Here is an 18,029-nt window from a genome sequence, read left to right as displayed (position 1 = left end):
GATAGGAGGGCAAAGGGCAGGCTCAATGTGGGAGTATTATTACTATTCTTACTGTTGTGCTGTTATTTTGTTAAGACATTGACTGCCATTTATCAAGTATTTACTACAAGCCAGGTGCTGCACAGGAAACGTTACATACTCGTTCCATATAATTCTCACAAAACTCTTACCAAGGAACTATTATTCTCTAGTAGGGATATGAAGGCTCAGAGAAGTTTAAAGACTTGCCCCAGGTCACACAGCTAACAGAGGAACTATAATTCAAATTTTGCTGTTTGGCTTGCAAACCCATATTCTTTCTATTACAGTCAGTCTAACATACTGTGACACATCTAGTGCTACAACTGAATTCTTTTTCACTATCAAATTTATTTCCATTATGCCTCTCAGATTGTCTTCTAATTTCCCTTCAGCACAGTATGGAATGTTGGTTGGTTGGCATTCTTTACCTGGTGGGAGATGCAAATCTTACGTTTGAAAAGTTTAAATCATCAGTGATCCATTCTTTTACTAGGCTGTTATATTTCATTAACTTTTAGTACTGAACATAGAAGTATTAAGAGGCACTCTGGAAAAATCCTCTAGACACAGTCCTCCTTGCCCAGTTATGTCACGGCAAATCAATTCCTCTTCATAATCCGGACGATTCTCCTTCTGGTTGTTGACAGAAGGAGCCCAAAATGGCTAGGTAATACTCATAACTTCCAATACAGCTAGAACGACGCTGGGTCCCTTTGAGAACTAAGCATCTCTCCTTTGTAAACTAAGACCCTAAAATTCGGGGACTATATTAAGGGGATGATTTCACTTTCAATTCTTGATTCTCAGACCTGTGTGTCTGGCTATAGGAGAAAAATGTTGGTTGCTTATTCAAAGCATATACTGTATTCTGTAGGATGATACTCCAACCATCACCATAACTGAGTCTTTAGAAGAACATTCCACCTTTCTGCCAGGTCAGCTGCTTTGGGGGGTCTGTAGTAGTCTGTTCCTGCATTGCTATAAAGAATTACTTGAGACTGGGTAATTTATAAAGAAAAGGCTTAACTGACTCACAATTCCACAGGCTGTACAGGAAGCATGGCTGGGGAGGCCCCAGGAAACATACAATCATGGCCAAAGTCTAAGGGGAAGCAGGTATGTCTTACATGACCAGAGGAGGAGGAAGAGAAATCAGGGGTAGGTGCTACACATTTTTAATCAACCTGATCTCATGAGAACTCACTATCACAAGAACAGCAAGGGGGAAATCTGCCCCTATGATCCAATCCAATCACCTCACAGCAGGCCCCTCCTCCAACCTTGGGGATTACATGAGATTTGGGCAGGGACACAAATTCAAACCATATCAGGGTGACAGGTTGTAGTAACAGCAGTGAATTCCCATTAACACACTTCTTTTGCTATGAGTTCCTTGATCAGAAGCAATGTTGTGGAGGTCATATGGCAATGATGAAGGCATTCTGTAAGCCCACAGATGGTGGTGGTAGCAGAAACACTGCAATCTGGGCAGGCAAATCCATATCCAGATTGTGTGTCTATTCCATTGAGGACAAATGCTCCAATCAAAGGGGTACAATGTAATCAACATATCAGGTGGCTACCAGTTTTCCCCAAGGAATGATGCCATATTGAGGAATCAAAGTAGGTCTCAGCTGACAATGCTTAGAAATAACAGTGGCAGTAGCCAGATCAGCCTTGGTGAAGGGACATCCATAATATTTAGCCCGCACATAGCTTCTATCCTTACAAGTATGGTAACTTTGTACATGAACCATTGAGCAAATGCTGGGGTGGCTACAGAAAGAGGCTGATATTCACAGGATGGGTCACCTTCTCCACCTGATTGAGATGGACAAATTTTGCTGCAGATGCCCTTTGGGGTGCATTGATATGGGACACAACTATCTCATGTGCTGTGTCCATTTCGTGAAGTTCATTCAAATTCCTCTTCTCCAAACCTCCTTGTCACCAATTTTCTAATCCTGTTCCTGCCAAGACCTTTGTCATCTAGTCATTTGCCATTGCCTATGAAGCTGCATAGATCTACATCTTTTGAGATCTACATCTCATAAAGTGTCAATCATTGTACTGCTTGAAGTTTTGCCCAAAAAGAGGATTTATTATTAGACTAATACTATAGCAGACCAGTTGATGCCAGCACTTTGTCTTAAATTCAGGTTTTAGTTTCTCCCTTAACTGATTATAGGAAAACATCCCCATGAGGCCATAAATGTGAATGCAGGGAAAGGAAGCAATGTCTTGAGTCGGAGCTGCCTGCTCATGCAACTGACTTTAGGATCCGCTGAGCCTGATCCCTTACATACTAATGTTAAGCTGCCACTTAACGATAGATCGCTACTGTGCATATTCACTCCTACTGCTTGGTTCACACTGGTCAGCATAGATCCCAAGGACATTCGACATCATATACTAGACAACTCAATAACAATCTAAGAGCTACTCTCACAAAGGTTTTTTTGTTGTTGTTTTTGTTTTTTTGTTTTGGTTTTTTTTGTTTGTTTGTTTGTTTTTGCAGAAGAGGGCATGGCTCTGCTCTAAAACCCTAGAGAAGTCTGACTCTCCGGTTGAGGCTTGTTATGGCATTTGTATTTGCCACAGACCCTGTCGAGTTGGATCTGCTGCGTCAATAAAGCCCAAGTGGCAAAACAGTTTGCACTGAAGTCTGAGTTGATGTAGAGCCTTCTTTTGCTCTAACCACACCTCAGATTGGCAGCCTTACAAGTTACTTGGTTATGGAGTACAGTAGCACACTGAAATGTTGTATACATAGCTTCCAAAAAAAAAAAAAAAAAGCCACCAAGCATTGTGCCTCGCATTGTGGAAAGTGGCACAGGGAGCAGCAACTTGCAACTTGTCTTCTGTATTAGTGAGGATCTTGCAACATGCTCCAGACCACTGAAACTCAACTTCAGAGGTGGTATACTCCTGAATTTTCGTAAGGTTTATTATCCATCTTCTGGCACCATTCTCATTCTATGCCAGATTTTCTTTCAATTTCTATCTAGTGTATTATAGTATGTTTCTCCTCTTATCCAACTGAAACTGTCTTTATTTTTATTCACAGGTCTTCAATGCATTTTCTCTCTAGCTTGGCATAACATTGGTTCTGCTGGACACAGTGGCTCACACCTGTAATCTCAGTGCTTTGGGAGGCTGAGATGGATCGCTTGAGCCTAGATGTTCAATATTAGCCTGGGCAACATAGCAATATCTTGTCTCTACAAAAAATAATTAGCCAGGCATGGTAGTACATGCCTATAGTCCCAGCTGCTCAGGAGACTGAAGCAGGAGTATCCCTTGAGCCCAGGAATTTGAGGCTGCAGTGAGCTATGATCATACCACTGTACTCTAGCCTAGCAAGACCCTATCTCTCAGGGGGAAAAAAAGGTTCAACAAACATTTACTAAATGCCTACTGTATGTCAGGTATAGGGGGCACTATGACTAAGAGAACCTGGTTCCCATGTTTGAGGGAGAATGTCAATTGTAACACAGTCTGACGGGGGCTATAGTAGAGATGAGAATGTGTTATGGATACACACAGAAGTATTTAACCCAGATGAGAGAGCCATCAGGAGAGGCTGCCAGGAGGTAATGATCCCTAGGCTGAATTCTGAAGGATAAGGAGGAGGAAGTGCTAAGAAAGCCAGGAAGGGAATGAAAGACAGGGTTTTCCAAGCAGGGGAGCAGCATTTGCAAAGCCTGGATGTGAACAAAGAACAGGCCCTATAATGATGTACATTTACCTTCTTTTCCTTTCAAAGTTATTATTCTGGTTCCTACTCATTCTCCACCCCAATTTTGTCCTTACTCCTCACAGATTATGACCCAAAAGAGTGCCATAAATGCTATGAAGACAATTTAGGTTCATTACATTTTTGGTAAAAACCTTTTGAAAGACCACTTTTTGCTTGTGAACATAGTATTCAGGGTCCTAGTTATTAAATACAGCTTTAAATTTTGACCTTTCTTGTTTAAACATCTTATTCATCCATTTCTCCATTTACCTCTATTATTCCTAACTCTGAACATAATTACTTACTTACCAGCTTTTGATAACTAATAGGAGACAGGCTAGAGAAACAGTTATCTTCCATTCTATTAGAATTTTTCTGGTTCCATAGGAAGTGCATGTAATAGGCGTTTTCTGTTGTTACTATGCAAGTCATAAGACCTAAGCCCCAAAGAAGCAGAATTTGAAAGAAATCGACTATAGGGGAAAAAGATCCATAAAAACTTTCATTAAAAATGGGAAAAAGGCCGGGCGCGGTGGCTCAAGCCTGTAATCCCAGCACTTTGGGAGGCTGAGACGGGTGGATCACGAGGTCAGGAGATCAAGGCCATCCTGGCTAACACGGTGAAACCCCGCCTCTACTAAAAAAATACAAAATCATGAGGTCAGGAGATCGAGACCATCCTGGCTAACACGGTGAAACCCCGTCTCTACTAAAAATACAAAAAAAACTAGCCGGGCGAGGTGGCGGGCGCCTGTAGTCCCAGCTACTCGGGAGGCTGAGGCAGGAGAATGGCGTGAGCCCAGGAGGCGGAGCTTGCGGTGAGCTGGGATCCGGCCACTGCGCTCCAGCCTGTCCAGCCTGGGCGACAGAGCGAGACTCCGTCTCAGAAAAAAAAAAAAAAAAAAAGGGAAAAAGTCCTCCTAACTGGTATAATGTTTTACAGATTTCCCAAGGGTCACTGTGAAATGACTCCACTATAAGAAAGGCTAATAAGCTTTTCCAGTTGTTCAATTAAATTAAATGTGTTTCTGTCATGTATCCTGTCTTGGGAAGAGTACCTGGGGATATGTGAAGTGGGATAAGAAGTTTAAAGAAAATCCAAAATACAATCCCTGCTCTAAAGCAAATTCCTAATAAAGACCTGAGAGGAACATATAGAAATTGCTTATTGTTTATTTTTAAAGAGAATGAGCTTAAACATATGATTTAATATTATAAAACAATATCTTATTAAGTTAAAAAGAACCCAGTTATAATATGGCAGGTGGCTTAATTATATATACAAGTTATTTAAATTAGCACATATTCACTGGCTACATCATCAAAATGTTATAAGCAATATAGAGGGGTATTTATTTTTAGCAATGAAAGCATATTATTCTACCAAAAATATTTAAAACCCAGTTATAGAAAACTAGAAAAATATAGTGAAATATGCATATATACATCATTATACACAAATCAAATAATCTATAGCAATCTCAATGGCTATTAAACTAAAATAATACATATCTGAAATGCAAAAATAGCAGAAAAACCATGAACACCTCCCAACAGGATGATACACTCATAAGAAAATGCTTGAGTACTGACCGTAGGACAGTTTCTGTCAGTTGTCTGACCTGCTGTGTGACAACACCTGTATAAACACTTTTGTGCATTCTTGCAAAATTATAAACCTTGTACAGGAACCAGGCATCTTATAAGTAGAGTCCTAAGCAAACTCTAATAAAACATTGATTTTCATTTGTGGAAACACATTTTAGTGGTCTTTAGTAATTTACTTATTAAGTAAGTAATAGCATTACTAGTAAGTAATTACTTGTAAGTAATGCTCATTGGTCCAAAAATGAAAATCCACAGAACTGTGCATTGTTTACTAAAGGAAACAAAAAAAAATTTAATTTTTGGATCTGCCCATGTATAATCTGAAGGCAATGAATACATTAATAGCTTCCGTGTCCCCTGATTATGATTACCTTCTCCACTTAAACCAAGTACACATACATACTTTCCACCCACTTGTTTTATATTAAGTACTACTTCTTACAGTTATTATAAGAATGCAGACGGGAGGAGGATACCAATTTTCTGGTTGATACAGATCCTGTCTCTGAATTCAGAGGCAAAAGATGAATGAATTATGTAGTATTTCCTATTTTTGTTTTTTAGGTTTCACGTGCCAAAGCTTGAATGTTCTTAATTTTTTTCTTTAAAAATTTGTGTTTTTTTTTTTCTGAGACAGAGTCTTGCTCTGTCATCCAGGCTGAATTACAATGGTGCAACTGTAGCTCACTGCAGCCTCAAACTCCTGGGCTCAAGTAATCCTCTCACCTCAGGCTCCCAGGCAGCTAGGACTACAGGCACATACCACCACAACTGGCTAATTTTTTATTTTTATTTTTTATGGAGATGGGGTCTTGCTATGCCACCAAGGCTGGTCTCAAACTCCTGGCCTCAAGAGATCCTCCCACCTCGACCTGCCAAAGTGTTGGGATTACGAGCATGAGCCATCACACCCGGCTGAGTGTTCATTTTTTTCATAAATCGTCTTCTTTCAGTAAGTTTTAGTTTTCTCTAGATAATGTCTGCAATGTTATTTTCAACTTTGTTGTGAGTTTTCATCTTTTCCTATGTCTTCAAAGGTATTTTAGTGAGAAGATATTTAGAAGAGGAGGGCTCACGGTTTATTTAACACTGCTAACATGTGCATTTCCTAGCCTCACAAGTTGAATACGTAACAGTCAAGTCAAAAACAGTAATAGCTATCAAATAGCATTTGCCACACACATATATACATATTTATGTACGAATACTTTTAATAATTAATGTATGCATTTTAATGTATCTCTTGCCAGGTCCCTAATCAGGTAGTGAATATGAATTGAGGTATCCAAAAAGCTCTCCCAGGAAATTCTGATCCCATCCCTACCACTAACACTAAGAACCACTATCTGTTTTTAGTTAGTTGAAAAAGCAGCTCACAGAATTCCTGACAATCTTACCCCTTGATCTCACCCAACACTCCCTGCCTCACAAAGCAAATGGCCAAAAGACGGCAATGAGAATGAATTATCCACTTCCCATCAGGATTACTCGTCATGACTATATTTTGGTTTATGTCAGTCTCCACACACGCTAACTGAAACCTGGCTGTCTTGAGGATATTATCTTCCTCCAAACCTGTCAAAGGATGGCTGTGTTTGATGCTAAACCCCAGGCAGGCATCCCTCAACTCCTCTGCAGGCATCTGGATTATTCTTCCTCCTTGCCTACCTCACGCCCTCAGCATATCCCCTTACCACTCCTCCTTATTGCAATCATTTACTGTCCCCGTGTCCCCAGGATTATTCCTGTCATTTTTTGGGGGAAAATTTTAATAATCAAATAGATGATCCATTTGAAACCCCGAGCTCTAAGTTCTCACATCCCTACCTCTAGTTATTTTTAATAACATCTCAACCACTCATTCCCCTTAGTCTTGTCATTACCTAAACTTCCCACAAATCTCAATTCCAAGCTTTTCATATCCTAACCACTACATTTTATTTTTCCAACTCATTCTTTCTGACATCTATACTTTTTTTTTTTTGAGACGGAGTCTCACTCTGTCTCCCAGGCTGGAGTGCAGTGGCCGGATCTCAGCTCACTGCAAGCTCCGCCTCCCGGGTTTACGCCATTCTCCTGCCTCAGCCTCCCGAGTAGCTGGGACTACAGGCGCCCGCCACCTCGCCCGGCTAGTTTTTTGTATTTTTTAGTAGAGACGGGGTTTCACCGTGTTAGCCAGGATGGTCTCGATCTCCTGACCTCGTGATCCGCCCATCTCGGCCTCCCAAAGTGCTGGGATTACAGGCTTGAGCCACCGCGCCCGGCCTATCTATACTCTTAAAAGCTCTTTAACCTCAATGGGACCTCCAAACAACTAAGCCCGCTACCCAGCACTACCCATCTCCATCCATCACCCATTTTGTGCTCTTGTAGCTTAAATGAGAGTCACTCCCTTGTATACATTCTAAATTCCCTTGCTCCTCCTCTATTCCTTGTATCCAACTGTGGTTAAATCCAACTTTCTACCAAACACTGAATATAGCTAGAGGAAAGAGGCACAGTTATGCTTATTAGTTTAAGTTTGACTCACAGCCCAAGATGGGCCCTCACAATCCTACTACATACCACTGGTAAATTCAACATCTTACTCTCCTAGACTATTTCGCAAAACCTCTAACCCTCTTACCCCTTTTCAGCTGATAATTCTCCTGCTTCTTTCACAGAGAAAAGAGCAATCAGAAGGTAACTTCTACATTCATCTACCACAAAGTTCTCCTATTTGGACAGTTCTTGTTCCAGGTATCTACGTGGCTTCAGCTCTCTGCTCAACTCTCATCTTCTTAAAAGAGCCTTTCCTGGTCACTATCAAAAACAGTATTTTCCATCTCCTTTCTGAGATTTTTCTTCATAACATTCATCATACTTACATAGAATTATACATCACACTTACCAATTATATAAAATGATTTTTGCCTCTCCCCAGTCTTCTACGTTCTCACTTTAGAGTATAAGCTTTGTGGAAGTGAGGATTTTATTTTGTGCCTAGAACAGTATCTGGCAAGCATTAAATGCTTATAAAGATTTATTGAATGAGTGACAAAATATCCAAAGACAAAAGAATTTTGTCTTTTATAAAGAAGAATTATACTTTTTAGGGTGAAATTGAAGTACTTAGTTGCCCTTAGAGTACTATAGTTTCTCTCTCTTTTTTTTTTTTTGAGTTGGAGTCTGGCTCTCGCCCAGGCTGGAGTACAGTAGTACAATCTCGGCTCACTGCAACCTCTGCCTCCCAGGTTTCAAGTGATTCTTCTGCCTCAACCTCCCGAATAGGTGGGACTGCAGGCAGGCACCACCATGCCTGGCTTAGTTTCTCTTAATGTTCAGATTCTCTCTTACTAGAGGCAGCATGGTATAGGGATAAGTATGGTCCTGTGGGTGGGGGGTGGGGTGGGAGTAGGTTGTGGGTAGGGAGAACATTTGGATTTTTACTATTAGCATTGTCACTAATTAGTAAGTAAAGTCATTTAGGGTGAGTCATTTAACCTCTAATTTCCATCAGGGAATGTGAGAGTACTTTTTATTTATTTATTTATTTTTTGAGACGGAGTCTCGCTCTGTCACCCAGACTGGAGTGCAGTGGCCAGATCTCAGCTCACTGCAAGCTCCGCCTCCCAGGTTCACGCCATTCTCCTGCCTCAGCCTCCCGAGTAGCTGGGACTACAGGTGCCGCCACCTCGCCTGGCTAGTTTTTTTTTGTATTTTTAGTAGAGACGGGGTTTCACTGTGTTAGCCAGGATGGTTTCGATCTCCTGACCTCGTGATCCGCCCGTCTCGGCCTCCCAAAGTGCTGGGATTACAGGCTTGAGCCACCGCGCCCGGCCGAGAGTACTTTTTTTATCCAAAGAAATGAGATCCATGAAAGCACAAAACCAGTAAAAATAAACCACTACACACAGCAAGTCTTTTTATTTTCTTTCTTTCTTTTTTTTTTTTTTTTTTTTGAGACAGGGCCTCACTCTATTGCCCAGACTGAGTGTGGTGGTGTGGTCAGAGTTCACTGCAGCCTTGACCTCCTCAGCTCAGGATGTCCTCCTACCTTAGCCTCTGGAGTACGTGGGACTACAGGTGCACACGATCCCTGGCTAATTCTTTTGTATTTTTGTAGAGACAGGGTTTCCCCCATGTTGCCCAGGCTGGTCTCGAACCCCTGGGCTCAAGTCATCCGCTCACTTTGGCCCCTCAAAGTGCTAGGATTATAGGTATGAGCCACCAGAGTCTTTTTCCTTCCAGAGTTTGTTGATGGGGACTTTCATAGTGTACAGAATAAAATTTACGTCACATAATCTAATGGATCCTTAACAGTTTTTTATAGCAAATAAGTTGTTAGTGAATGAGAAGTTTCTTGATCAGAAGAAAATCACTTTCAAAATTCAAGATGGCAATCTTAAAGTCAATTAAATAAATGGGATAGTCACATGTGTTACTAAAATTTTCTTGCTATAAGTGTGCAGGCAAAAACATCTAATACAAATGAGAAAGAATTTAAGATTATACTTACTAATTAAGAGTATTTTTGAAAGTAGCACCATTTGTTTTAGAATACAAACAGAATAAGTACTTGGTAATGTCCACAGACTAATGAAAATGTATTGATTCATATATATTACTTTTTTCTTTCTTTTTGATACGGAGTCTCACTCTGTTGCCCAGGCTGGAGTGCAGTGGTATGATCTTGGCTCACTGCAACCTCAGCCTCCAGGTTCAGCCGATTCTCCTGCTTCCGCCTCCTGAGTAGCTGGGATTACAGGTGCCTGCCACCACATTTGGCTAATTTTGGTATTTTTAGCAGAGATGGGGTTTCACCATGTTGGCCAGGCAGGTCATGAACTCCTGACCTCAAGTGATCTGCCCGCCTTGGCCTCCCAAAGTGCTGGGATTACAGGCATAAGCCACCACACCTGGCCTGATTCATATATATTACTAACTGAAATGCAGTATCACTGCACTTCCCCAATTAGTAAATTCAATACATTCTGCATACAAAAAATCCACCAATCCCCACAAAAAACCAACGAAACAAAAACCCCAAAAAATCACCAAACCATACTGTCAAGCGAAATAGTTTTAATTAGTAGGCTGATCATAAATAAATCCACATAAAAGATTTAACAGAATTACAAATAGGTTTGTGTTCCTTTGTGGACTCAATTCGTAATATGCATTAGTCAACCTCATTCTCTAACTGTGACAAAAAGAGTTGTCATCCAACAATGCAGCACAGTTTAAGCAATTCATATTCTATAGTTACATTTTTACATTTTTTTTTACAAATGTAACATTTATGTACATTATATATAGATTTTTTCTATAGTTCATGTACTGAAACTCTATTGTTTTTACAGGGAAAATGTTGAATTCATTTAATGAATAAGAAACATTCCTTGTTAAAAAGTAATTCATATAAACAAATAACATGGTACCACTGTCTTTTGGCATCTCTTGCCAGAGTTCGAGTCCAGAAATGTTATATTAATTATAAGAAAAAAGAATTTATCTAATTTTACATTATGACATATCATTCCACATAGCTACATAAATTTGCCAGCTTGCAATGAACAGAGCACTGTACTGTCATACTACTGGAAATGTGTAGAAACCAATTCAAAATATACTTAGTGAAACAGCATCATCGTTACCATTAATGTGAGTTGAAAAAGATCTGTCAAGTTCTTTCTTCCCCTTTACTTTTTACCAAAGCCTCAGACAGAGTGCTGTGCGTTGCATCTTGTATTCACAAATGCCTTCATTTCAAATTTCCCACGTACTTCTCTGACAGATTATGCTTTACCTAGGTTATAGATCTTTTTCTTATTCAATTTTTTTCTACTTCACTTACAAATCTGCTGTTGAACATGAAGTAAAAATTCATAGTAAGAAAATGCAGCTTCTGTCCGGTCTTCAATCAAATGCTGAAAAAATTCTGCTTTGGCAGGACTCTCATCTCTAGAAGAAAGAAAAGGGCATTTGTCTAAACATATTTAAAAGCCCCGATTTCACCACTTTGCAATCTATCTCATAAAATTACACTTGTATCCTGTATATTTATACAAATAAAATAAAAGTGCATATTTCTAAAAAGAGTAACTGTATATTTTAAAATTATTGGGCCGGGTATGGTAGCTCACACCTATAATCACAGCACTTTAAGAGGCTAAGGTGGGAGGACTGCTTGAGCCTAGGAGTTCAAGACCAGCCTAGGCAAAATAGAAAGAGCCCCATCGCTAAAAAAATAAAAATAAAAAAAAAATAAAAATAAAAATTGGCTGGGTGTGGTATCTCACGCCTGTAATCCCAGCACTTTGAGAGGCCGAGGCGGGTAGATGACCTGAGGTGAGGAGTTCGAGACCAGCCTGGTGAAACCTTGGTCATGGTGTTTCACCAATGGTGAAACCCTGTCTCTACTAACCAACATGGTGAAACCCTGTCTCTACTAAAAATACAAAAATTAGCTGGGCATGGTGGTGGGCGCCTGTAATCCCAGCTACTTGGGAGGTTGAGGCAGGAGAATCGCTTGAATACAGGACGCAGAGGTTGCAGCAGGTTGAGATCGCGCCATTGCACTCCAGCCCGGATGACAAGAGCGAAACTTCGTCTCAAAAAAAAAAAAAAAAAAAAAAAAAAAAAAAAAAAAAAAAAGAAAAATTAACAATTAGCCAGGTGTGGAGGGAAGTGCCTGCAGTCCCAGCTACTTGGGAGTCTGAGTTGGGAGGATTACTTGAGCATGAGAGGTCCAGGCTACAGTGAACTGTGATAGTAGCAGCCCTGCACTCCAGCCTGAGTGACAGAGACTCTATCTCAAATTAAATAAAAATTAAAAATTACTAATATATGGAGATGTCAGAAAATGGAATACAGGGGATATAAATCAAGAAACAACATTTTGCCACCAGAATATATTTCGATACTATTTAAAGTTTGTTTTGAAGACAAGCAATTCCACAGACTACATAGGAAAGACAACTTCACAATTAAGTTACAAAAGTACTTACTTTACTATGTGAAGGATTGGACTTAATGGTCTGCTGTCTCTAAGCCAAGTTATGAAGGATCTGGCTCTTTCTGATGAAAGTGTATCTAGCTCTGGAAGATGTGTCTGGTAAAAGAAATACAATTAGGAAACTATTTCCTTTCTCACAGACTTCAGCAGTATTAGAACAAAATCGTGATTCCTACTATCACCCCCAACTGCCAGCACTCTATTTCTTGGCTTCAACAGCAGCAACTACACAAATTATTTAAACTGTTGAAAAATCTGTTTATATTTTTGTGGATAAGTCAATAAAATATGTGCAATGACAAGTATGTCACTGACATTTTAACTGACTATATTTGTCTTGCTAAGTCAATAAAACATAAACAATTAGCATGTCACCAGCACTGTGTGGTGCCTTTATGCTTCTTCCAGAGGAAATGTTCAAATGAAGGGGGATACCATTAAATTCCAAATTCCCTTAGCAATTATATATTATATCCTATTCTAAAATTAGCCATTCTGGGAGAATTTCATGTTTCCTTTAATTTAAAGGCAAAGAATTTTAAAGTACAGTGTGGATATGTAAATATATTTTAAAACTATATGCAAGACTATTTTAAAAGGACCTAAAAGTCTATTTTTTTATACACATATATACATAAAAAGGTAAGATTTACTTTTCTTTTTCAAAGCCAACTGTAAATTAAATAGTAAATTAACAGTAAATTAAATAATTCAAAAATGTAGTATGTAACAAAATTTAAATAGGCAAGTTTGGAATAATTATGTTTGTAATTCCTGCAAAATTTTAAAAACCATTTCCATTTTGATGTGAATTTTTTCAGATGTTTTCTAAATTATTACTAAGTATACAAACAGTTTTGAAAATACAAATGGGGATCATATCATGAACACTATTCACTTCAGGCTGTATCCTTCTTCTTTTTCTTTTTAAGAGATGGGGTCTTGCTACGTCGCCCAGACTGGAGTGCAATGGCTGTGCACAAGTGCAGTCATAGTATACTACAGCTCTGAACTCCTGGGCTTAAGCAATCCTCCTGCCTCAGCCTCCTAGCCTCCCAAGTAGCTGGGACCACAGGTGCATGGCACAGTGCCCCAGACTGTATTCTTTTTAATAAATGCACAGCTATTATTTAATACTATAGCATGTGTGTATATATGCCTACTTCCATGAATACATCTACGGGATATATTCTTTGCAGAATAATTTACTGTGTCATAAAGAACATGATTTTAACAGACACTGTCAAATCGCCCTCTAAAAAGGTTACATAAGTACTATATATTCCAGCCAATAGTGCTCAACAGTGTCCATTGCCCTATACTGTCTACATGATTGTCTATTATCAAATTTAAAAATTTCTGACAATCTGGTAAATGAAAGAAATGCTATATTACTATTTTTTCCTAATTATGAGTGAGATTAAATATTGTTTCATATGACCTCTACTTTATTTTTCCTTTATGAATTGCCTGTTAAAATCCTTTACCCAGTTTTCTTTGGAGGAGGCCGAAAGGAAGGAATGTCTTCTTAAAGATTTCTAAGAGAACTTTATTCATAGAGAAGTTAGCCCTTTTTCAGTCTTATGAGTTACAGATAATCTTAAGATTTTGTTGTTTGTATTTTGGCTTTATTTATTTATTGTTACCAAATAGAAATGTTTTATATTTGTGTTTTCAGATGTATTTATCTTTTGAATCACCGACTTACAAAGGCCTTACCCATTTTAATATTATTAAAAAAAAAAAGGCTGGGCGTGGTGGCTCAAGCCTGTAATCCTAGCACTTTGGGAGGCTGAGAAGGGCGGATCACGAGGTCAGGAGATCGAGACCATCCTGGCTAACACGGTGAAACACCATCTCTACTAAAAAATACAAAAAACTAGCCGGGCGAGGTTGCGGGCGCCTGTAGTCCCAGCTACTCCGGAGGCTGAGGCAGGAGAATGGCGTAAACCCGGGAGGCAGAGCTTGCAGTGAGCTGAGATCCAGCCACTGCACTCCAGCCTGGGTGACAGAGCAAGGCTCCGTCTCAAAAAAAAAAAAAAAAAAAAAAAATTCAGCGGGTACAGTGGCTCATACCTGTAATCCCAGCACGTTGGGAGGCCAAGGCTGGGGGATCACACAGTCAGGAGATTGAGACCATCCTTGCTAATACCGTGAAACCCCGTCTCTACTAAAAATATAAACAATTAGCCGGGCATGGTGGCGGGCGCCTGTAGTCCCAGCTACTGGGGAAGCTGAGGCAGGAGAACGGCGTGAACCCTGGAGGCGGAGCTTGCAGTGAGCTGAGATTGCGCCACTGCACTCCAGCCTGAGCGACACAGCGAGACTCCATCTCCAAAACAAAACAAAACAGAACAAAACAAAAATGCACAAATATTTCTTCTAGTGATCTGCATGGTTTCCTTTTTTACATTTAAATGTTTGATCCATTTGAAAGTCATTTTGATGTAAGGAATAAGGTAAATATCGTCTTGTTTTTTCCTTAATGACTAATCAGTGGTCCCAAGATTATTTTTCTAATATTCCACTTCCCCACAGTAATTTAAATGCAATCTTTACCACACTGTATTTTTCATTAATTAGACCTGTTTCTGAACTCTATTCTGTTCCACTGATCTGTTTACTGTGCCAGTATCATGGTCCTTAAATGACTACAGCTTCAGAATAAGGTTTACTATTTTACTTAGAATTTATTTTTCATATATTTCCCCCTTTGATGACATTATTCTCCCTTTTCGTTTCCTTATTATCCTCGTTTGTTGAGTTTTAACAATGAAATCCTGGATTATTTGTCAATTTTTTTTAAAAAAATCAAACAATGACAGATTGTAATAAGGATTACACTGAATTTATATTAATTTCAGGAAAAAGGACATATTTACATTATCTAACAATAAGGTAGGCCAGCTTTCCCTTTCAATTAATTAATTATACAAATCTGTTTTCAGAATCATATTTCCTTAGTACTGGTTAGCACAATTCAGTAAAATCCTACTGAAAAATTTGTGTTTAGTATAAGCAAAGTAACTTTTTTTTTTTTTTGAGACAGAGTCTCGCTTTGTCACCCAGGCTGGAGTGCAGTGGTGCGATCTCGGCTAACTGCAAGCTCCGCCTCCCGTGTTCAGGCCATTCTCCTGCCTCAGCTTCCCTAAGAGCTGGGACTACAGGCGCCTGCCACCACGCCCGGCTAATTTTTATTTTTTTTTTTATTTTTAGTAGAGACGGGGTTTTACCGTGTTAGCCAGAATGGTCTTTTTTTTTTTTTTTTTTTTTTTTTTTTGAGACGGAGTCTCGCTCTGTTACCCAGGCTGGAGTGCAGTGGCCGGATCTCAGCTCACTGCAAGCTCCGCTTCCCGGGCTCACGCCATTCTCCTGCCTCAGCCTCCCGAGTAGCTGGGACTACAGGCGCCTGCCACCTCGCCCGGCTAGATTTTTGTAGTTTTTAGTAGAGACAGGGTTTCACCGTGTTAGCCAGGATGGTCTTGATCTCCTGACCTCGTGATCCGCCCGTCTCGGCCTCCCAAAGTGCTGGGATTACAGGCTTGAGCCACCGCACCCGGCCAGCCAGAATGGTCTTGATCTCCTGACCTCGTGATCTGCCCGCCTCAGCCTCCCAAAGTGCTGGGATTACAGGCATGAGCCATCGCGCCCAGCCACCTTTTTTTTTTTTTTTTCCCAGACGGAGTCTTGCTCTGTTACCAAGGCTGGATAGAGTGCAGTGGTGCAATCTCGGCTCATTGCAACCTCCGCCTCCTGGGTTCAAGTGGTTCTCCTACCTCAGCCTCCCAAGTAGCTGGGACTACTGGTACCCACCACCACACCCGGCTAATTTTTTTTGTATTTTTTAATAGAAACGGGGTTTCACCATGTTGGCCAGGATGGTCTCGATCTCTTGACATTGTGATCCGCCCTCCTCAGCTTCCCAAAGTGCTGGGATTACAGGTGTGAGCCACCGTGTCCGGCCCAGCAAAATAATTTAAATCCAAAGCTAAAGTTGTTGGAAAACAGTTTGGCAGTTCCTCAAACAGTTAAACATAGAGTTATCATGTGACCCAGTAATTCTAATCCTAGGGATATGCCCAAGAGAACTGAAAACATATGTTCACACAAAAACTCGTACACAAGCATTCATAGTAGCCCTATTCACAATAGCCCCAAAGTAGAAACAACTGAAATATCCATCAATGGATGAGTGGATGATCAAAATGTGGTATGTCCATACAATGGACTGTTTTTCAGCCATAAAAAAGAACACACTGATCAAGCACTGTGGCTCACACCTGTAATCCCAGCACTCTGGGAAGCCAAGGCAGGAGGACTGCTTGAGCCCAGGAGTTCAAGACCAGCCTGGGCAACACAGGGATACCCCACCTCTACGAAAAAAAGTTTTAAAATTAGCCAACTGTGATGGCACACTCCCGCGGTCCTGGCTACTCAGGAGGCTGAGGTAAGAGAACTCTTTATAGAGAAGTTAACCCGTTTTCAGTCTTATGAGTTACAGATAATCTTAAGATTTTGTCATTTGCATTTGGCTTTATTTATTTTTACCAAATAGAAATGTTTTATATTTGTGCTTTCAGATTTATTGATCTTTTGAATCACTGACTCACACACAAAAGCCTTACCCATTTTAAATTTTTTTTTTTTTTTTTTAAGATGGAGTCTTATTCTGTTGCCCAGGCTGGACTGCAGTGGAGCGATGTCGGCTCACTGCAAGCTCCACCTCCCGAGTTCACGCCATTCTCCTGCCTCGGCCTCCCGAGTAGCTGGGACTACAGGCGCCTGCTACCACGTCCGGCTAATTTTTTTTGTATTTTTAGTAGAGACGGGGTTTCACCGTGTTAGCCAGGATGGTCTCAATCTCCTGCCCTCGTGATCTGCCGGCCTCAGCCTCCCAACGTGCTGGGATTACAGGCATGAGCCACTGCGCCTGGCCTGTTTTAATACTATAAAAAAAAAATTCACAAATATTTCTCCTAGTGATCTGCATGGTTTCCTTTTTTACGTTTAAATGTTTGATCCAGCCGGGCGCGGTGGCTCAAGCCTGTAATCCCAGCACTTTGGGAGGCCGAGACGGGCGGATCACGAGGTCAGGAGATCGAGACCATCCTGGCTAACATGGTGAAACCCCGTCTCTACTAAAAAATACAAAAAACTAGCCGGGCGAGGTGGCGGGCGCCTGTAGTCCCAGCTACTTGGGAGGCTGAGGCAGGAGAATGGCGTGAACCCGGGAGGCGGAGCTTGCAGTGAGCTGAGATCCGGCCACTGCACTCCAGCCCGGGCGACAGAGCCAGAGCCAGAGCCAGACTCCGTCTCAAAAAAAAAAAAAAAAAAAAAAAAAAAATGTTTGATCCATTTGAAAGTTATTTTGATATAAGTACTACTGATTCCTACTCAGGAGGCTGAAGTGGGAGGACCACTTAAGTCTGGGAGGTCGAGGCTGTAGTAAGCCATTATTGAGCCACTGCACTACAATCTGGGTGACAAACCAAGACTCTGTCTAGAAAAATAAATGAATAAATAAATAAAAGAACTACTAATACAAGCTACAACATGAATGAATCTCAAAAACATTACAGAAAGTGAAAGAAGCCAAATACAAAAGGCCATGTATTACCATTTATATAACATATCCAGAACAGGCAAACCCAGAGATAGAAAGCA

At 40.4% G+C, this 18,029-nt stretch overlaps 1 protein-coding gene across 4 annotated transcripts in view; it reads right to left on the bottom strand.

Moving 5' to 3' along the window:
- Window positions 1-10,412: 10,412 nt before the first annotated feature.
- SEC24B (SEC24 homolog B, COPII coat complex component) overlaps window positions 10,413-18,029 on the bottom strand; it is a 111,785-nt gene continuing 104,168 nt past the window's right edge. For all 4 annotated transcript variants that reach the window (XM_030915959.1, XM_030915965.1, XM_030915969.1 and 1 more), the window contains 2 exons: window positions 12,358-12,461; window positions 10,413-11,311 (listed from right to left, as the gene is read on the bottom strand). In XM_030915959.1, the coding sequence (XP_030771819.1) occupies window positions 11,197-11,311; window positions 12,358-12,461 (219 nt within the window). In that variant the 3' untranslated portion in view covers window positions 10,413-11,196. The remainder of the gene's footprint in view (window positions 11,312-12,357; window positions 12,462-18,029) is intronic.

This window comes from Rhinopithecus roxellana, chromosome 2, assembly GCF_007565055.1.
Source record: "Rhinopithecus roxellana isolate Shanxi Qingling chromosome 2, ASM756505v1, whole genome shotgun sequence".
In the NCBI taxonomy this organism is placed as follows: Eukaryota; Metazoa; Chordata; class Mammalia; order Primates; family Cercopithecidae; genus Rhinopithecus; species Rhinopithecus roxellana.
The sequence above is the reverse complement of the archived record's forward strand: the minus strand, read 5'-3'. Positions and strand labels throughout refer to the sequence as shown.